Consider the following 22,980-nt stretch of genomic DNA (forward strand, 5'->3'; position numbering starts at 1 on the left):
TTGAAGCAGCCTTGCATCCCAGGGATGAAGCCCACTTGATCATGGTGGATAAGCTTTTTGATGTGCTGCTGGATTCAGTTTGCCAGAATTTTGTTGAGGATTTTTGCATCAATGTTCATCAAGGATATTGGTCTAAAATTCTCTTTTTTGGTTGTGTCTCTGCCTGGCTTTGGTATCAGAATGATGCTGGCCTCATAAAATGAGTTAGGGAGGATTCCCTCTTTTTCTATTGATTGGAATAGTTTCAGAAGGAATGGTACCAGTTCCTCCTTGTACCTCTGGTAGAATTCGGCTGTGAATCCATCTGGTCCTGGACTCTTTTTGGTTGGTAAACTATTGATTATTGCCACAACTTCAGCTCCTGTTATTGGTCTATTCAGAGATTCAACTTCTTCCTGGTTTAGTCTTGGGAGAGTGTATGTGTCAAGGAATTTATCCATTTCTTCTAGATTTTCTAGTTTATTTGCATAGAGGTGTTTATAGTATTCTCTGATGGTAGTTTGTATTTCTGTGGGATCGGTGGTGATATCCCCTTTATCATTTTTTATTGTGTCTATTTGATTCTTCTCTCTTTTTTTCTTTATTAGTCTTGCTAGCGGTCTATCAATTTTGTTGATCCTTTCAAAAAACCAGCTCCTGGATTCATTAATTTTTTGAAGGGTTTTTTGTGTCTCTATTTCCTTCAGTTCTGCTCTGATTTTAGTTATTTCTTGCCTTCTGCTAGCTTTTGAATTTGTTTGCTCTTGCTTTTCTAGTTCTTTTAATTGTGATGTTAGGGTGTCAATTTTGGATCTTTCCTGCTTTCTCTTGTGGGCATTAACCCCATTGTCTCAGCCCAAAATCTCCTTAAGCTGATAAGCAACTTCAGCAAAGTCTCAGGATACAAAATCAATGTACAAAAGTCACAAGCATTCTTATACACCAACAACAGACAAACAGAGAGCCAAATCATGAGTGAACTCCCATTCACAATTGCTTCAAAGAGAATAAAATACCTAGGAATCCAACTTACAAGGGATGTGAAGGACCTCTTCAAGGAGAACTACAAACCACTGCTCAAGGAAATAAAAGAGGATACAAACAAATGGAAGAACATTCCATGCTCATGGGTAGGAAGAATCAATATTGTGAAAATGGCCATACTGCCCAAGGTAATTTATAGATTCAATGCCATCCCCATCAAGCTACCAATGACTTTCTTCACAGAATTGGAAAAAACTACTTTAAAGTTCATATGGAACCAAAAAAGAGCCCGCATCACCAAGGCAATCCTAAGCCAAAAGAACAAAGCTGGAGGCATCACACTACCTGACTTCAAACTATACTACAAGGCTACAGTAACCAAAACGGCATGGTACTGGTACCAAAACAGAGATATAGATCAATGGAACAGAACAGAGCCCTCAGAAATAACGCCACATATCTACAACTCTCTGATCTTTGACAAACCTGAGAAAAACAAGCAATGGGGAAAGGATTCCCTATTTAATAAATGGTGCTAGGAAAACTGGCTAGCCATAGGTAGAAAGCTGAAACTGGATCCCTTCCTTACACCTTATACAAAAATCAATTCAAGATGGATTAAAGACCTAAACATTAGACCTAAAACCATAAAAACCCTAGAAGAAAACCTAGGCATTACCATTCAGGACATAGGCATGGGCAAGGACTTCATGTCTAAAACACCAAAAGCAATGGCAACAAAAGACAAAATTGACAAATGGGATCTAATTAAACTAAAGAGCTTCTGCACAGCAAAAGAAACTACCATCAGAGTGAACAGGCAACCGACAAAATGGGAGAAAATTTTCACAACCTACTCATCTGACAAAGGGCTAATATCCAGAATCTACAATGAACTCAAACAAATTTACAAGAAAAAAACAAACAACCCCATCAAAAAGTGGGCGAAGGACATGAACAGACACTTCTCAAAAGAAGACATTTATGCAGCCAAAAAACACATGAAAAAATGCTCACCATCACTGGCCATCAGAGAAATGCAAATCAAAACCACAATGAGATACCATCTCACACCAGTTAGAATGGCAATCATTAAAAAGTCAGGAAACAACAGGTGCTGGAGAGGATGTGGAGAAATAGGAACACTTTTACACTGTTGGTGAGACTGTAAACGAGTTCAACCATTCTGGAAGTTAGTGTGGCGATTCCTCAGGAATCTAGAACTAGAAATACCATTTGACCCAGCCATCCCATTGCTGGGTATATACCCAAAGGTCTATAAATCATGCTGCTATAAAGAAACATGCACACATATGTTTATTGCGGCACTATTCACAATAGCAAAGACTTGGAACCAACCCAAATGTCCAACAATGATAGACTGGATTAAGAAAATGTGGCACATATACACCATGGAATACTATGCAGCCATAAAAAATGATGAGTTCATGTCCTTTGTAGGGACATGGATGAAATTGGAAATCATCATTCTCAGTAAACTATCGCAAGAACAAAAAACCAAACACCTCATATTCTCACTCATAGGTGGGAACTGAACAATGAGATCACATGGACACAGGAAGGGGAATATCACACTCTGGGGACTGTTGTGGGGTGCGGGGAGGGGGAAGGGATAGCATTGGGAGATATACCTAATGCTAGATGACGAGTTAGTGGGTGCAGCGCGCCAGCATGGCACATTTATACATATGTAACTAACCTGCACAATGTGCACATGTATCCTAAAACTTAAAGTATAATAAAAAATAAAATAAAATAAAATAAATAAATAAATAAACAAAATCTTGTAGATATTAAGGAAATTTAGGGCAGACAAAAAAACAATTAATTATCCTTCCTCCTCCCTTTTGCCCTTCCTTGTGTATTTCTCCAGACTGACCATTGAAGTAAGCTAATAAATGTCTTCAGAATTATTTAATCACTCTACCACATTTTCCAAGTTCACTATATACTGCTTCTCCACATGTGATCCAAATGTCCATAACCTTTACTTTATTTTTTAAGCTTCTTTTCCTAAAGCATCTTCTCTACAGATCTTTGTCCTGTATTTCTTCTCTTCATTTTGTTGTCAGCCCCCAGGTCACCCACATAGAAAGCCCTTTCATCTGGTTAATCTCTAAAATAACACCTTTATATTATCTTAATGCCTCCCCCAATCTGAGTTTATCTTGTTTACTAATTTATTTGTTCTTTTTATGCCTCCTCCCATCAACAGAAAGCTCCTTGGAAAAAACAAAGTTGTTTATTTTTTAAATCTCTACCATCTAGTTTGATGTCTGATATATATGGAACATTTTTTTTATCTTTTCAATAAAGAATAAATAACTCTACATCAGTAACTAATAATTGAGGGAAATATTTTAAACACTGAAAGAAGATATTTGATAGTTTTACAAAGTAAATTATCGACAACTGACCATGATCAAGAAAAATTATTCAGTTAGGATGGGAAAGCCATTTTATCATGGTGCCCTGTCAAAATTCCTTTATAAACAAATCAACCACCCTTATAATGATGTGGCTTTAGTACACATATGCACATTCAAAGAACATGAAATTTTGCTAAATAATTCATTTTTATTTCTACACTAAGTGAGATATTCATTATGTTAGAATTGCATGACCTCAAGATAATACAAACATTGAACAACAAATCCTTGTTTATTTTCCCTTGCTTACTATCATTAGAATAGAGAAGGTTATTTACCTGTGTTAGATTATTCAATACATCTGTAAGTGTGACTTCATGTTTACAACATCACATGATAATTGATATTTTGCACCTGTATAGGATATTAGGGATACTAACACAATCTAAAGACATGGGCCTTTGGATTGCTTTTCTGAAAGCAAAGGATTCATCATGAAGCATGGCATAATAATAATTTGATGCAAATTCTCAGTGGGTTGGAAAAGCTTCTGTGTTTAGTCAAGTTACATGTGTCTTGTAACAAGAAATTAAGTTTGAGGCTATAGGATTAGGTAAAACTCATAAAGTCTAATGGAATTTACACATTACTCATGGAGTTTATCTTAAAAAATGAACAATGAAGTTTTAAGTAAATGGAGAGCCATTTTAGGTAGGTACATGACTCCTTTCCATTGAATATTTTTGTATATCAGTATGACTCTTGCTAGTCTGTATAGACTAATTTTTTAATTTTTTTCTCCTTTATTCTTTTTTTGCATATTTTCTCACCTTGACAGGCACTGAAGAGAATCTAGTATGGCCAATGTCACCTTGGTGACAGGATTTCTTCTTATGGGGTTTTCTAATATCCAGAAGCTGCAGATTTTATATGGTGTGCTCTTCCTACTGATTTACCTGGCAGCCCTAATGAGTAACCCTCTCATCATTACTCTCATTACCCTGGACGTAAAGCTCCAAACACCCATGTACTTCTTCCTGAAGAACTTATCCTTTTTGGATGTCTTCCTGGTGTCTTTTCCGATCCCAAAATTCATTGTCAACAACCTAACCCACAATTCCATTTCCATTCTAGGATGTGCCTTCCAGCTACTTTTAATGACTTCCTTCTCAGCAGGAGAGATATTTATCCTCACTGCCATGTCCTATGACCACTATGTAGCCATCTGCTGTCCCCTGAACTACGAGGTAATCATGAATACTGGCGTCTGTGTGTTAATGGCAAGTGTTTCCTGGGCCATTGGAGGGCTCTTTGGTACTGTGTACACAGCTGGCACATTTTCCATGCCTTTCTGTGGCTCCAGTGTGATTCCACAGTTTTTCTGTGATGTTCCTTCATTACTAAGGATTTCCTGTTCTGAAACACTCACGGTAATTTATGCAGGTATTGGAGTTGGTGCGTGTTTAAGCATTTCTTGTTTCATCTGTATTGTGATCTCTTACATTTATATCTTCTCCACTGTACTGAAGATCCCTACCACTAAAGGTCAGTCCAAGCTTTTTCCACATGCTTCCCCCATCTCATTGTTTTCACTGTTTTTATCATAACTGCTTATTTTGTTTATCTTAAGCCACCTTCAAATTCACCATCTGTTATTGACAGGCTGCTTTCTGTGATCTACACTGTGATGCCTCCAGTATTTAACCCTGTAACCTACAGCCTGCGGAACAATGACACGAAATGTGCTCTGATAAGGTTGTTGCAGAAAACATATGGTCAGGAGGCTTACTTCATTTAACACTTTCAAGTTCTGTCAGTGATACAGTGCCTCACAGATCACAAGAAACTTTCCTTATTTGTAACTTTGGAAAGACCTGAGAAAAGAAAGCAATATACTCACATTATTTTTTCCCTGAAGAAATAAATACTCAAGAGCCTAACTGACTATTTCTAAGTCACTTAATTGCATTACATCAGGATAATACATAGTGTTATAGTAATCATTTGGTATTCTTCTATGACAAAGCATTTCTGCCTTTGTATTATAACTTTCTGAAAGAATTGGTTCTGTTTAACATGATGCTTTCATCTTTGGTCTCTTAATAACCCATTTTCTCTATTTTATTCACTGAGAACAAATTAAAAATGCTGAGGTGATTCAATGAGTGCAGTATAATGCATTTGCATTATACTACCCAGATAAAATTCACATGACTCCCCTGAGAATCTAGCTAGAGCTGAGCAAGAACAATACTAGGCAAAAATAACACAGTGAGCTAAGGCCATTTTAGAGGTGTGCCCAGATCTGCAAACAATCTGCAGGACACCTAAAGCAGAGGTGAGAAGACATGTCTGAGCCAAGGTCTCCTAGGCAAGTGGTGGTCACCCAGTAAATAGTATTTCCAGAAACAGGCCAGGCAGAGTTCTGAAGGTCTGAGAACTGTGTGTTTCTATGTGTCTGCATGTCTATAGTTCAGAAAGGCCTTCACCTCTCCCTGTATAAAGAATAATGTTTTAAATCTGATTCTGAAAAGAAGCTTGGAAATGTGTTAAAGTGATTTCCCAAGTCATTCAGTTGTGATAGACTTCCTTTGGTTTAACCACGAGTGTCTACAATGTGAAACCTTTTTCTTTACCTTCTGTATAACCCCCCTAGAGATTCTGTGTCTTATTACAATAACTTTCTGGGTTTTATATTGACTTTGTTATGTTCTTATTTATCTAAGAAAAAATACAAATATTCCTAAGATTGTTCTCAATTATTATGCTCTTTTATCAATCATGTTACTAATGTTTTATTAACCATTGAATTAACTAGATGGCCAGGTATTAATTCTGAGTCACATGTTATCTTATTTAATCATGTCCCAAATATCCTCTGACAGCTATGTTGATTTTTACCATACCAAAATAAGATGCTAAAAATATAAATAAGGTTAAATTAAACTTTCATGATATATCTTACACATAAAATTTCCTTTAAGTTCTACCAGAGGGAAAATCACACAATTATTTGTTCTTTCCCTTTAAAGAAAAAAATGTATGCTAAACATGAATCAATTACTTTGACATGTACATCTACCTATTGTCAGAGTTGAGTAAGCAGAGTTGTAAAAGAGAAAAGACTGTTACCCTACCCTCAGTTAAATTATATTGGTGAAATGTTTTTGGTTTAAATATTTAAGAAATTACGTGCATTGTGGAAAATCTGTTGAGATTTTTCAGTGTCCTCCCTTTTGTTTTTAGTAGCATCTGATATTTTATAATTATAGTCCTCTTTTTCTTATACTTTATTAGTTTTATTGATACACAATAATTGTATATATTTATAGGGTACATATGATATATTGATTCAGGCATATAATGTATAATAATCAAATTGGAGTATTTGTGTTTTTCTTTGTCTGCCTGAATTATTTCAACAGAGTTGTCTTCAAGTTCAAAATTTTTTTCTTCTACTTCATCTAGTATTTTGTTGAAGCTCTCAATTACATTTTTATTCCATTCATTAAATTCTTTAGTTCCAGGATTTCTATTTGTTCTTTTTTACGGTATCTATTTCTTGTCGAATTTCTGATTCGGATCATGATTTTTTTTTTCTTATTTCTTTGCATTATTTATCTGTGTTCTTTTGTATCTCACTCGGGTTCTTTCAGAGAATAATTTTTTTTCAGGCATTTTATATGCCTTTTCTTTGGGGTCTTTTACTGGGGAATTATTGTCTTCCTTTGTAGGTGTCATGTTTCCTTGCTGTTTTGTGTTTCTTTCATCCCTATGTTGATATCTGTGCATCTCATTTAACAGTCACTTCTTCCAGGTTTATGGAGTAGCTTCTGTAAAGAAATACTTTTTCTTACTATATATGTGGCTTCAATTTTGGTTGGGCAGATTGCTTTGGCTTTGGTTCTGGATATGCACCATACTGTAGCCACTGTTTGATTTCTTTTACCATTGTCAATGTCAGTAGTTTCTGTGTGTTCCTTAGTGGCTTAGGTTGCAGTTGTTTGCAGATGCTTTGACTAGCCTTTGCTGAAGATGGGGATGCAAGGTTGACTGGTGCTTAGGCCTTTTGGTGGTGTGTGCAAGTGCTAGCAGTAGTGGCAGCAAACCCTCAGTAGGCCAGTCTTTGGACCTTTGAGTGTGTAACAAGGATGCTGGCTGTAGAAACAGCAGGCTGGGCAGGCTGGCCCTCAGGCTCCTGGGTGGGGTGTGTGGGTTCCAGTAGGCTGGACACACCACTCTTCAGCCTCTGGACAGTGTGTGCAGGTGACTACATGTGTACTTACATGGATCTCTCATTTACCTTTTTTCCATATGAGAAGGGAAGTACTTCCTGGCTCCTAGCCCATCCAACTGGCTGCCTTACTTCCTTCTCTATGCTGCCATTTTGAGTTTCCATACCTCAGAAGGTTCCTTTTGCTTCCCTGCTGGATACCAGCATTCTCTCCTAGACAGTGCCATCAACATTTGGCTATTTACTTGCTATCTCAGTCCTTCTTTGTGGAGTAGGTGAGTGCTGGGCATTTCTAGTTAGCCATCTTAATGACAGCTGTCCAAATTATATCAGTGCCTTATTTTTCTATAATATGTTTTAATTACCAGGGAAAAATTGATAAAAAACCATTTTTTAGAAGATTGACAGCTAGTAAATATTTAAGAAATAATAGAATTTAAAAATTCATAATATTAATCATCTATATTGGAATTGATTCAGGCAAGAATCAGCCATGGATGATAAAACCACTAGAAAAAGAGTTGCAAGAAAATGAGATATCTTCATAATGACAAGCTTTTAACCTCAAACTATCTATTCCGTATTTACAATAAAGAGAATGATGGTAGCCTCCATAATCTAATTGATCAAACTGGTAACAATAATAGTAAAATAACTTATGTGCCTCCTGATATGTTACAATATGTAGACTACATCATCCTTGAAATATTCTCTTAAAATATTTAACCTGGAGTTTAATCAAGCCTCAGAACTAACTTCCAGTTTTCAGAAAAACAGAAGATAGAAATTTAATAATACCACATGAGAAACAACTGAACAAACGAATAATATGAGACATCCTGTAAGAGACTGATGAGACAGCTCAAAAAGTCAAATTTGGGGGCAAAATGACCAAGGAGAGTCCTAGAGTAAAAGAAACTAAAGATGGATTACATATTCACAAGAACATTGAAAAGTATATGGTATCTGAGAATAACTCATCAATGGGGAAAAATAACTTTTGGAGAATATAATTTTTTAAGTTACCTAAGAGTATGAACAAAATGAAAGTAGTTGGATTATATACTGTGTACAGGGATGAGAAGATTCAATAAAGGTGTTGATTCTTTATAAGTAACCAATAAACTTTTCATTTGAAGTCTTAAAGTAGTTCAAAATGGAACTTAAGTTTTTAAAACATTCATATACACAACTGAACAGCCATGAAAATTAAAACAATTTTTAAGATGAAAAAGTAAGAAGTAGAGTAACGGCTTTTCAGATATAAACATGTCTATAATATTATACTAATTGAAAGATTATGGTTGTTTAGAGATAGAAAATGGACCGAAGGAAGAAAACTCAATCCATTCATGAATGGTGACCAGAATATGACAGAGGATAAATCACACATTACTGGAAAAGGAAGGACTAGAAAGGAAAATGATGTAGAAAAAAATAGAATTAAATATGTTTAAAATCCACCTTACACTACACATACAAAAAATAAAATTCAGATGAATTACAAACCTAAATATGCTGAAGTTCACATCCTCACTGACACTTAACTTTTATCTTTTTTATGATAGCCACTCTAACAGGTGTGAGGTGATGTCTCATTGTGGTTTTAATTTGCATTTCCCTGATCTTTAGGGATGCTGTGCACTTTTTCATATATTTGTTGACTATATACCTTCCTTTAAGAAATAACTGTTCAGGTCCTTTGCCCATTTTTAAATTAGATTATTTGTTTTCTTGCTATTGAGTTTAGTGTCTTATTTATTTCGGATATTAACTCTGTATCAGACATATGGTTTGCAAAAGTTTTCTCCTAATTCAGTTTGTCTCTTGTTAACTATTTCCTTTGTTATGCAGAAGCCTTTTAGTTTGATGCAATCCCATTTGTCTAATGCTTTTGTTGCATTGTTTTAGGGGTCTTATCCAAGAAATCATTGTTCAGACCAAAGTCATGGAATTTTAATTCATTTTGCATTGATTGTTGCATATTGTGTGAGACAGGGTCCAATTTCATTCTTCTGTATATAGCTATCCAGTTTTTCCAAAGTACTCAGCATGCCAAAGTGTCATACTTTGAGGTATCATTTTCTGAGCCCAAACATAAGCATTACTGGTGTTACCGTAGAATATATTTTCAGATTGTTTCACATGAACAAACAAACTAAAAATATTAAATATAAACAGCAAAGGAGAGAAATTCTATTATTTCTTTTCTATCTCTTAAGTTGTTTTGCACAGTGATTTCTTTCTCAATAACTTAAAAAAATGCTTATCAACGTGTTGGGGCTTAGGATACAACTCCAAAATATGACTGTAAGAGATCAGAATACGTCACCTCAAAGTATACTTCTTGGGCAAATTTCCAGCAGGTTACTTTGAGAAACTGCAGACATGGCTACTTTTTTATTTTTTAAAAAACTACATCTCTAGAGAAAATCTATAATAGAAAATGTATCTGTATCAGGAAGAAGGCTGCTCTAGGGCAACTTTCATTATCTGATATACTTTTTATCTGCATAACAAGACAATGTGTATGCACAATACATTTTTCCCCCTCATGCTCCCATAACCTGTCAACGCTATGCTCCAGAGATCCCTACCCCTTAATCTTATCTATAGCTAAGGGTGTTATATAAGCCTCAATCATGTGGCCCTTCTTTGAATCTCATATTTTGTGGGACTCCTGTGTATATGAACATTATTGAATGTAATTTTTCTCCTGTTAGTCTGTCTTGTGGCAATTTAATTTGTAGCCCTGTCAAAGAACCTAGAAGGGTGAAGGAAAGCCATTTTCCCTACCCTACGAGCACATAGATGATAATATACCTTTAACTAAAATTTAATTGTGTAGAACAATTATAAGTTTGCAAGTGAATTTTCTAGAATTTAGGAAATATTTCTGTAGAAGGATCACGGCATGTGTTTTCACTCTTCTAGTTTTACCTGAGCTCAATCAGCCTAAGCCTTCTAGAGGCATCCTTGTAGTCCAGCAGTCAGCTTTATTGACCCATGGACGTAAAGGGGGCTGCAAATCACAAGGATCACAGGGCGTCTCATTAAACAATGTAAAAGACAATTATTTTAAATTTGGGGAAGGGTGAAGTTGAGGTGAAATTTAAAAGAAGTGATTTAATAGGCGGAAAGCAAAGAAAGCTCCTTATGGAAGGTCAACATCAGATCTGGACACAAATGTTCTTTTTCCTTGGAAACTACAAAATTAAGATACATGAGAAATTTTGTGTTCAGAAACTTTATCTGAAGCTCTGCTCCTCGAATAGAATGTGAGGTTGTATGTCTCTGTCAGCGTGAATTAGGTACTCCCAGAAAGGGTGCCATATTTTTTTCTTATCCATATGATTGAAAACAACAAATTTCTGATGTGAAAGATTTTTAAATAAGAAATTTTCTCAGTGAGAAAACAGTTATCACTCAAAGAAGGGAATCATTATGACAATTTACAACTCCAACATGTCCTTGGGTAAAGTTGTTTTCTGATGTATTTATAACTGGCTTTTTCTTCCCTTGCTATTTTAGTCTGATGAACAGCCAGGCAGATTTTTTTTTAATTCAGAGATAATTTTAAATTTCTAGTTATATCATGCTTCATATTACTTAATTATATTTTTAGTTAAGGTCATTTGTCCAATTTTATTCTGTTTGATTTGTTTTAAAGAGTTTTTCACAAACTTGTTGAACTTATTAAATGGCTGTATTTGCTAAAAACTCTCCGCAAGACAAAATACTTAGATTAGCGTATATAAAGCCCAAAGAGATATCCTTTTCCTGTTCCAATAACTTTACAATTTAGTTGTTTAAATTAAATAACTGAAAACATTCTGAAGTCATCCATTTGGAAAGATTTAGTGCAAGGGCATCATGTCTTTTTGAACTAGCCCTAGATACCTGAGAGAGACTTCATCTCCCAGAAGATTCATCCGTACATAACCAATTACTTAAAAACAAGTGGTTTCCAGAGTCGTGCCAATTATGATGAAGAGAGATGGAGAAAATATAAAACAACAAAAGGGAAGTGGAATGGAACTAGGACAGAATGGGGTCAGAGCATAAGAACAAAAGGAAACAGAAAAAAACTGAGCTCAAATTTCAAAGATTATGAAAGTTTGAGTTAATAAAGGAGTAATGGATATCAACCAAAGGAAGCACACTATTAAATAGCAAGATAATCAAAGAAAAACAGAAATATAGAGGGAATAATTGCAATCAAAATATATTATTTTTAAATAAAGAAAATCATGGAATAAAAAATGAGTAAAAGTAAGGTCAAGAGACAAAGCTTTTGGAGTTTATGGCAGAAAGAATTTCAACTGGGTAAGTGAAAAGGGTGATTATGCATTCGACAAGTTCTGTCCAGTGTTTCATCAATGGGTAATTTCTAATTTTCTTTTTGAGACAGGGTCTCACTCTGTCGCCCAGGCTGGAGTGCAGTGGCGCGATCCTGGCTCACTGCAATCTCTGCCTCCTGGGTTCAGATGATTCTCCTGCCTCAGGCTCCCGAGTAGCTGGGACTACAGGCATGCACCACCACACCTGGCTAATTTTTGTATTTTTAGTACAGAGGGGGTTTCACCATGTCACCCAGGCTGGTCTCAAATTCCTGTCCTCAAGTGATCCCCCCGCCCTGACCTCCCAAAGTGCTAGGATTAGAGGTGTCAGTCACCACGTCTGCCAGATGGGTAAATTTGTAATCACAAAATTGTGGTATATGATTGATCCATTATAGTATTCAATCAATACTGAAAACCTCCTGAGAGTGAGAAACAATTTTAATGTAGGTGTTTTTAAATAAGATAGTGCATGTTTCTATGAAAAAATAACTGTCATATTATGTATTTAAAATTATTTTTCAGATGTAAGAAATTAAAATTACTTATACTCAAACAAAAAAATTATTAAAAATTCAATCTACTTATATAAGAAAGATTAATCTGTTAGTTAATCTGAAAAGTTAAAAGGTAATTTACTTCAACCTAATAAATCAAACTCTGATTTTTATTTTAAGCTCTTGTTAAGTCACATCCACAGATTTCCATTTAGGCTGTCTTAGAAGTAAAACGAGAAACACTCGAGTCTAGAGCAATATATACAGGTTTTCACATGTGGGGTTGATCATCATGTGCTTCACGTAAATATTAGGTCATGGCATCTGACAAATTCAGCAGCATAAGTAAAAGTAAAATACGAAAATGTCATTTCATAATATGGTTCTGGATATTTATTTTATAATTTTTAGTTATCAAAATGATTTTTGAATTTTGAATACAGAAAATTATGAGTATAATTGCCTTATTCACATTACTCATAGAAGTTAAGAATTAAGATAGAATTATTTCATAGTAGCTTTTCAAAATAGCCTTGCCCAGCGATTTCTATTTGAACATAAATTAAAATATTTTTAAAATCTGCCAATCAGATGCCGTAGGAACCTATAAAAAATATCTGAAAGCCTCAAGTTCAAAGTGCTTTGGCTCCAGAATCAGACATCTTGGATTGACAGTCATGGCTCCACTTTGAATAACTTCTTCAGCTTCTTTGTGTTTTGGTTTTCTCATTTGTGAAACAAGTAGGATAAAAGCAAGCTAATAGGATTTACAAAGATCACGTTAGCTAACAGTCTAGTGACTGGCAATTCACCATTCACTATGTTAGCTACTTTTTGCTGTTCTTAACAATGCTCCCTGATGACCTTTAAAGAAAAAAAAATGGATTATACCAAAAGACATTAACAGTTGACATTGGCACTTGAATTCAAAAATAGTTATCACATGTACTGGTTGGCCGTGAATGATACATATGTTGGAATATATTAGCTTTAAGAAATCTGCAAATATATTATTTAGTATTTATTGTTAAAGAACACCTTTTCTTTGTGTTTCTTATTCTATGTCACCCATCAGTATCTAGGGCATTTTTTTCTGTATTAGGGTAATGAATTCATAATCTAGGCTCCTTTACCAGTGTAGAGGAGGAAAAATATATTTTCCTTCTTCCCATCTTAGGTTCAGTGGGTGGAATCCTGCAATTTAGACTCACCAAAGACATATAAGCAACAAAAAAAACAGAAGTTTATTGACAAGTGCGTTGCACATACACACGGGAGAATTCAGGGATGAGTAATTCAAAGAATTGGTTAGAACTTGGTCTTATATAGTATTTTAACAAAAATACAATAAATTTGTAGAGAAGCGACAAGACAAAGGAAGGGGTTCTCAGGGGTATGAATTGTGGGAAGGTAGATATATGGGGAGATTAATGGAATATAAGGGTTATTTAAGCAAGGTCTGTTGAGTATATTCCTCTGTTGCCTTCTCTAGGACGATAAGACCCTAGAGTTGTCTTTGGTGATTAAAAATCATCCAATCCTTCCTGGTAGAAAGGGGGCGGCCAGAGAGTTTTTCTTGTGTCTCTCTATTTTTTGTCTTTCACAATTGTCTTCAGTTCAAAATAATCCAGTGCCAGAGGAGCACATTTTACGGAGGCATACTCTGAACTTCTTCATTACCCAATCAAGCAAAGCTGCAGATTTATTACTTTTTTATAAAATAAGAAAGATGCTAGATCCTTGTTTCTCAGTGTATGGTCCTGGCCAGTGACATTTGGAAACATATGAAATGAAAAACCATAGGCTGTATGTCAAGGGTGCATTAATCAAAATTTGCATTTTGGCAATACCCTTAGGTGATTCATGTGCCCATTAGAGCTTGAGAAGCACTGCTTGGAAGCCCCTTCTGCCATCAATGAGGTAAAGCCAATGTATGCACCGTTTACTTTGCAGACCCATTTTATAGTCTAAATGCCCTTAGCGATATTGGATACATGCAATAAATTTGGGTTTATGCGGGAAACAACATTCGGCGTTGGTGAACGCGAGGGTAGGACACATGAGGATGGAGAGAGAACATTTCTATTTATAAAGGAATTCCTAGAATGAAGCCGCCAAAGTCTTCACTGTCTTTCTTCAAAACTCTGTCTCCTAAACATAGGTTTTGGTCACGTGTACGTTTGACAGTAATAGCTTCCCAATTGACCTTCGAATTTATAGACTCTATTCTCAAAACTAGTGCTTAGAAATAAACTATGAGAATTTTAAAAACTGGTTTCACAATGATTTTTTGCCCTTCACCTGCTTTCAGTGTACTCACTTCCAAGTGGGCATCAGGATTTCCTAGACTGTTAGCTTCAGTGTATTGTTCAATATGGAAATATTTTTTTTGATGAGAAGTATCTGTCATATAATGTTTAAACATGAAATCATCAAGAGAAGACAAAACTCATTTTGAAACTAATTTTAAAGTTACCTTTGGTGACTTTTGAACATTATTTTTGAAGACAAATCTTATGAATTAGATCAATTTAGAAGCTACAACTGCTAAATAACGTATGTGACTAGAACTTAGGTTTAGTGGGCCAATTTCTAAACAAAGACAAAATTACATGTTTCGGCCAGGGGCCGTGCAGAGTCTAGTTAAAATGTAGTAAATTCAGTCAGCGCTTTCTGGGTTTAGATGTAATCTGGGACTGAGCTGGAATGTGGCTCAGAGTGGGATGAAGGCAGAAAGACTGGAGTTGAATCTTGGAGCTGAAATGTAGCTATTAGTGCAGTCCTTCCAGAATTGCTGACATTTTTGCACATTTGTTTTCTAAACTGATAATTGGTTATAATAATACATATCTCACTGTTTCATTAAAATAACTGATATTAACTATGCCTCCAAACACAGAGCAGGCATTCAATGAAAGTTACATCATATCTCCAATAATTACATTTAATTATTGGAGCTCTTTCATGAATCCATTCTTTTTATCTTTCTAGGACTGTGTGATTGGGTTAAAGGGCTCAGTGCGGGGACTCTGTTTTCTGGTTTAAGTACCACAATGGACACAGGCAACAAAACTCTGCCCCAGGACTTTCTCTTACTGGGCTTTCCTGGTTCACAAACTCTTCAGCTCTCTCTCTTCATGCTTTTTCTGGTGATGTACATCCTCACAGTTAGTGGTAATGTGGCTATCTTGATGTTGGTGAGCACCTCCCATCAGTTGCATACCCCCATGTACTTCTTTCTGAGCAACCTCTCCTTCCTGGAGATTTGGTATACCACAGCAGCAGTGCCCAAAGCACTGGCCATCCTACTGGGGAGAAGTCAGACCATATCATTTACAAGCTGTCTTTTGCAGATGTACCTTGTTTTCTCATTAGGCTGCACAGAGTGCTTCCTCCTGGCAGCCATGGCTGATGACCGCTGTCTTGCCATCTGCTATCCTTTACACTACGGAGCCATCATGAGTAGCCTGCTCTCAGCGCAGCTGGCCCTGGGCTCCTGGGTCTGTGGTTTCGTGGCCATTGCAGTGCCCACAGCCCTCATCAGTGGCCTGTCCTTCTGTGGCCCCCGTGCCATCAACCACTTCTTCTGTGACATTGCACCCTGGATTGCCCTGGCCTGCACCAACACACAGGCAGTAGAGCTTGTGGCCTTTATGATTGCTGTTGTGGTTATCCTGAGTTCATGCCTCATCACCCTTGTCTCCTATGTGTACATCATCAGCACCATCCTCAGGATCCCCTCTGCCAGTGGCCGGAGCAAAGCCTTCTCCACGTGCTCCTCGCATCTCACCGTGGTGCTCATTTGGTATGGGTCCACAGTTTTCCTTCACGTCCGCACCTCAATCAAAGACGCCTTGGATCTGATCAAAGCTGTCCACATCCTGAACACTGTGGTGACTCCAGTTTTAAACCCCTTCATCTATACGCTTCGTAATAAGGAAGTAAGAGAGACTCTGCTGAAGAAATGGAAGGGAAAATAAATCTCCTCTACCACAACAGATGTCCTGTAAATGGTCTCTGCATCTATACAGAGGTTCCAAGTAAGAATGTGGAGGAATAGGGCAAATCTTTCTTGGTACACAGAGAAAAAACAAACAAACAAAACAAGCAATACTGTATTTTCTATACATTATCATGTATGATAAAAATGGGAGTTTTTGACGTAAGCAAATGGGATTTTTAAGCAAAAAATAATTATACATTGAATTAGGTTTGCTCTGGACTTTGGTTTATAAATTAGAGACATCTGCAATAAAAAGAGTGCTTTGGTATATCAGCTCTAAATTCTTGTTTCTTTTTAAAGATTAGCAAAATTGTCTTAGTATAAAGTATTGAAAACTACATTTGTGGAACACGAGGGAAGAGAAATAGGCAAAGGTTAAATGAATTAAAACATGTAACTGAAATTAGAGTGTGTGCAGTTATTGCAGCATAGTATTTTTTGATAAGGTATAGTCAAACAGACAGATATGGAATTAGAACTTGATCATTACAAGGTGCCACATTTGTTTCACAAGGATAGTGAACAAAGCAATCCAAAAAGTGGATGATGAAAACGGGACTGCAGGAGAGTTTGAACAAAGCAATAGAAGTTTCTTGCATAACAATATTGATCATAGAAAAGGAAAAATACTAAAGATTCCATTGTCAAGTCAGCAAGTATAGAACATCCAGTGGTTTCAGGGAAAACATAACCATAGGAAACAATAATTTTAATAACTATCTGATTTTCCTCCAAAGTACTGCATTCCACAGAAAGCAAAATACTTTCCTTTTCAACCATCAACACATGATAGGTCCCTTCTCCTCCCTTTCCTCATTATTGTATGGCTGTGGAAAATGGGGGCTCCAGCAGGCTAACATAGGCTGCAGGGATATTCTGTTTGTCTTACTCATATTGACTCACATGTGTACAAAGTAGACAAAGTAGTCTGCTTCTCAAAGAAATGCCTAAGGGGCTGAAGAGAAGCTATTCTTCAGGCCAGGTGCAATGGCTCACGCCTGTAATCCTAGCACTTCGGGAGGCCGAGGCGGGCAGATCACCTGAGGTCAGGAGTTCAAGACCAGCCTGACCAACATGGAGAAACCCTGTCTCTACTAAAAGTACAAAATTAGTCGGGCGTGGAGGCGCATGCCTGTAATCCCAGTTACTCGGGAGGCTGAGGCAGAAGAATCGCTTGAACCCAGGAGGCGGAGGTTGCAGTGAGCCGAGATCGCGCCATTGCACTCCAGCCTGGGCGACAAGAGCGAAAACTCTGTCTCAAAAAAAAAAAAGAAAAGAAAAGAAGCTACTCTTCAGACCTTGCTTGTTTGTATGATTTGAAACCCCTTCTGGTTTCAAAAGTAAAGTGGTATAATATAGAACAAGAAAGCTATATGTCTGAAGAAAATAGGGGAAGATATCTCATTGTGAGAATGATGCATATTAACTTTCAGAAGTTGTATCTATGTCGAAAGTCTACCTCTTAAGGTACCTATGATGGTAAATACTGAGCGTCAACTTGATTGGATTGAAGGATACAAAGTATTGATCCTGGGTGTGTCTGTGAGGGTATTGCCAAAAGAGATCAACATTTGAGTCAGTGGACTGGGAAAGGCAGACCCAACCTTAATCTGGTGGGCACAATCTAATCAGCTGCCAGGGAATATAAAACAGGCAGAAAAACGTGAAAAGGAGAGATTGGCCTAGGCTCCCAGCCTACATCTTTCTCCTGTGCTGGATGCTTCCTGCCATTGAACATCTGACCGAGGCAACAGTGGTGGCCTCCCCTGATGCAGTTGCCAGGCAAGATAATGTTGATTCTCCTCAGGAGCCACCCCCAATGCCTCTGTTTACTTCCAGACCTATAACTAGACTAAAGTCACAGTGGGCCCCTAGAGGTGAGGTTGAGAGTGTGACCCTTGAGGAGGTGTGCTACACTCAAAAAGAACTGTTTGAGTTCTGTAATTTATATAAACAGAAATTTGGAGAACAGGCATAGGAATGGATATTAAGGGTATAGGATAATGGTGGAAGGAACATAAAGTTGGATCAGGCCGAATTTATTGATTTGGGCCCACTAAGTAGGGACCCTGCTTTTAATGTGCAGATCAGGGAGCTAAAAAAGGTTCTAATAGTTTATTTGTTTGTTTAGCTGAAATATGGCCCACTGTGAGTGAGCTGGAAATGCCTGATCTCTGTTGGTTTAATGCAGAGGAACAGATCCAAAGGCTTAGGGAGATTGGGATGGTAGGGTGGATTAGTCACTTTAGACCTACTCATCCCAGCTGGGAGGGTCCAAAAGATATACACTTGACCAATGCCTTGCGAATTAGATTTGTGAGGACAGCACCTGCATCTTTGAAGAGCTCTGTAATTGCTCTTCTCTGTATGTCACATCTAACTGTGGGAACTGCAGTTACTCAACTACAAAATTTAAATACAATGAAAATAATTGGATCCCAAGGAGTCAGGGGCCAAGCAGCAGCACTCAACTGTAAAAGGCAAAGTGGGCGTAGCTACCTTGAAGGGGAGGCTGGGTCCCCTTGAGGAGGGACCCCACTACATTACCAACAATTTATGCAGTGAGTCTTTCTCCCATCCTTCCTCAAGGAGACCTCTGCTCTTTTACCAGGGTAACTGTACGTTGGGGAAAGGGAAATGATCAGACATTGTGGGGACTACTGGACACTGGTTCTGAGCTGACATTGATTCCAGGGGATCCAAAATATCACTGTGGACCTCCAGTTAAAGTAGGGGCTTAGGGAGGTCAGGTAATTAATGGAATTTTAGCTCAGTCTGACTTACAGTGGGTCCAGTTGGTCCCCAGACTTACCTTGTGGTCATTTCCCCAGTGCCAGAACTTAGCAGAACTTAGCAGCTGTCAGAACCCTCACATTGGCTCCCTGACTGGTAGGGTGAGGGCTATTATGGTGAAAAAGGCCAAAAGAAAGCAATTAGAGCTGCTCTACCTAGAAAAATAGTAAATCAAAAACAATGTTGCATCCCTTGAGGGACTGTGGAGATTAGTGCCACTATCAAGAACTTGAAAGATGCAGGGGTGGTGATTCCCACCACATCCCCATTCAACTCTCCCATTTAGATCTTGGAGAATGACAGTGGATTATTTTAAGTTTAACCAAGTGGTGACTCCAATTGCAGCTGCTGTACCAGATGTAATTTTATTGCTTGAGCAAATTAACACATCTCCTGGTACTTGGTATGCAGCCATTGACTTGGCAAATGCGTTTTTCTCCATTCCTGTCTATAAGGCCCACCAGAAGAAATTTGCCTTCAGCTGGCAAGGCCAGAAATATACCTTTACTGTCCTACCTCAGGGATATATCAACTCTCCAGCTTTGTGTTATAATCTTATTCAGAGAGATCTTGATCACTTTTTGCTTCCACAAGATATCACACTGATTGGCTACATTGATGACATTATGCTGACGGATCAAAAGAGCAAGAAGTAGCAAACACATTGGACTTATTGGTGAGACATTTGCATGCCAAAGGATGGGATGGGAAATAAATCTGACTAAAATTCAGGGACCTTCTACCTCAGTAAAATTTCTAGGGTTCCAGTGGTTATGGGGCCTGTAGAGATATTCCTTCTAAGGTGAAGGATAATTTGCTGCATTTGGCCCTTCCTACCAAGAAAGAGGCACAATGCCTAGTGAGCCTATTTGGACTTTGGAGGCAACACATTTCTCATTTGGGTGGGTTACTGTGGCCCATTTATCAAGTGTCCTGAAAGGCTGCCAGTTTTGAGTGGTGTCCAGAACAGGAGAAGGCTCTGCAACAGGTCCAGGCTGCTGTGCCAGCTGCTCTGCCACTTGGGCCATATGACCCAGCAGATCCAATGGTGCTTGAGGTGTCAGTGGCAGATAGTGATGCTGTTTGGGAGCCTTTGGCAGGCCTCCATAGGTGAATCACAGTGGACGCCTCTAGGATTTTGGAGCAAGGCCCTGCCATCTTCTGCAGATAACTACTCTCCTTTTGAGAGACAGCTCTTGGCCTGTTACTGGGCTTTGGTGGAAACTGAAAAATTGACTATAAGTCATCAAGTCAACATGCGACCTGAACTGCCTATCATGAACTGGGTGCTTTCTGACCCATCCAGCCATAAAGTGGGTTGTGCACAGCAGCATTCCATCATCAACTAGAAGTAGTATATATGGGATCAGGCTCCAGCAGATCCTGAAGGCACAAGTAAGTTACATGAGGAAATGGCTCAAATGCCCATAGTCTCCACTCCTGCCACCTGCCTTCTCTCCCCAAAGCCTGCACCGATGGCCTCATCAGGAGTTTCCTATGATAAGCTGACAGAGGAAGAGAGGACTAGGGCCTGGTTTACCGATGGTTCTGCATGATATGTAGGCACTACCAGAAAGTGGACAGCTGCAGCACTACAGCTCCTTTCTAGGACATCCCTGAAGGACAGCGGTGAAAGGAAATCTTCCCAGTGGGCAGAACTTCAAGCAGTGCACCTGGGTGTGCACCTTGCATGGAAGGAGAAATGGCCAGATGTGTGATTATGTACTGATTCATGGGCTGTAGCCAATGGTATGGCTGGATGATCAGGGACTTGGAAGAAGCATGATTGGAAAATTGGTGACAAAGAAATCTGGGGAGGAGGCATGTGGGTGGACCTCTCTGAGTGGACAAAAACTGTGAAGATATTTGTACCCCATGTAAGTTCTCAGCAATGGTTGACCTCAGCAGAGGAAGCTTTTAATAATAAAGTGGACAGAATGACCCATTCCATGGACACCACACAGCCTCTTTCCCCAGCCACCTCTGTCATCGCCCACGTCTTTGGCCCATGGACAAAGTGGCCATGGTGGCAGGGATGGAGGTTATACATGGGCTCAGCAACATGGACTTCCACTCACCAAGGCTGACCTTGTTACGGCCACTGCTGAGTGCCCAACTTGCCAGCAGCAGAGACCATCACTGAGACCTCGATATGGCACCATTCCTCAGGGTGATCAGCCAGCTACCCAGTGGCAGGTTGATTATATTGGACCTCTTCCATCTTGGAAAGGGCAGAGGTTTGTGCTCACTGGAATAGACGCTTACTCTGGATGGGAGTTTGCCTATCCTTCATGCAAGGCTTCTGCCAAGACTACCTTCCATCAACTCATAGAATGTATTATCCACTGTCATGGTATTCCACATAGCGTTGCCTCTGACCAAGGCACTCACTTTATGGCTGAAGAAGTGCAGCAGTGGCTCATGTTCATGGAATTCACTGGTCTTACCATGTTCCCCATCATCCTGAAGCAGCTGGATTGATAGAACGGGGGAATGGCCTTTTCAAGTCACAATTACAATGCCAACTAGGTGACAGTACTTTGCAGGGCTGGGGCAAAGTTCTTCAGAAGGCCATGTATGCTCTGAATCAGCGTCCAATATATGGTACTGTTTCTCCCATAGCCAGGATTCACAGATCCAGGATTCAGTGGGTGGAAATGGAAGTGGCACCACTCACCATCACTCCTAGTGATCCAGTAGCAAAATTTTTGCTTCCTGTTCCCACAATATTACGTTCTTCTTGTCTAGAGGTCTTTGTTCCAGAGGGAGGAATGCTGCCACCAGGAGACACAACAATGATCCTATTAAACTGGAAGTTAAGATTGCCACTTGGACACTTTGGGCTCCCCCTATCTTTAAGTCAACAGGCTAAGAAGGAAGTTACCGTGTTGGCTGGGGTGATTGGCCCAGACTATCAAGATGAAATCAGTCTACTACTCCACAACGGAGGTGAAGAAGAGTATGCATGAAATACAGGAGATCCATGAGGGCATCTCTTAGTATTACCATGCCCTGTGATTAATGTCAATGGGAAACTACAACAGCCCAATCCAGGCAGGACTACAAATGGCCCAGACCCTTCAGGAATGAAAGTTTGGGTCACTCCATCAGGAAAATAACCACGATGTGTTGAGGTGCTTGCTGAGGGCAAAGGGAATACAGAATGGGTAATAGAAGAAGGTAGTCATCAGTACCAACTGTGACCACATGACCAGCTGCAGAAATGGGGACTGTAATTGTCATGAGTATGTCTTCCTTCTTTTGTTAAAAACATGTTTGTGCATGTATACGCTTGTATTAAGAAAATATCTGTATTTTATTTCTTTTTTCCTTTATCATGTGACATAAAATTTATTGACTTCATATCAGCATTTAAATATTGTTAACTTTATGTAATAGTATTTGAGTTGGGGATTGGTGTGTTTCCAGTTGTATGAGGGATAGTTGTATTATGTTAGGCATAATTATGACCTTATTATTGTCTTTATTTGAAGATTAGGTATGATTTCAGGAGATGTGTATGGGTTCAAGTTGACAAAGGGTGGACTTGTGATGGTTAAGACTGAGCGACAATTTGATTGGATTGAAGGATACAAGGTATTGCTCCTGGGTGTGTCTGTGAGGGTGTTGCCAAAAGAGATTAACATTTGAGTCAGTGGGCTGGGGATGGCAGATCCACCCTTAATGTAGTGGACACAATCTAATCAGCTGCCAGGGAATATAAAGCAGGCAGAAAAACATGAAAAGGAAAGATCTAGCC

General features: G+C 38.4%; 3 protein-coding genes across 5 annotated transcripts in view; 2 read left to right on the forward strand and 1 right to left on the reverse strand.

Moving 5' to 3' along the window:
• Positions 1-22,980, reverse strand: part of LOC104004828 (uncharacterized) — a 225,911-nt gene that overhangs the window by 140,724 nt on the left and 62,207 nt on the right. The window lies entirely within an intron of this gene.
• Positions 4,211-5,151, forward strand: LOC104004827 (olfactory receptor 14A2). The gene is given in 2 exon segments (XM_009441843.1): positions 4,211-4,907; positions 4,910-5,151. Coding segments are annotated over 2 exon segments (939 nt in total).
• Positions 13,652-16,700, forward strand: OR6F1 (olfactory receptor family 6 subfamily F member 1). The gene has a single exon (XM_525134.8). It carries the CDS (start codon positions 15,478-15,480, stop codon positions 16,402-16,404), a length of 927 nt encoding a protein of 308 aa, XP_525134.2. The 5' UTR covers positions 13,652-15,477; the 3' UTR covers positions 16,405-16,700.

This window comes from Pan troglodytes, chromosome 1 (assembly GCF_028858775.2).
Source record: "Pan troglodytes isolate AG18354 chromosome 1, NHGRI_mPanTro3-v2.0_pri, whole genome shotgun sequence".
NCBI lineage: Eukaryota > Metazoa > Chordata > Mammalia > Primates > Hominidae > Pan > Pan troglodytes.

Coding starts and splice junctions, on each gene's coding strand:
- OR6F1 (XM_525134.8), top strand. CDS start 15,478: ATGGACACAGGCAACAAAACTCTGCCCCAGGACTTTCTCTTACTGGGC.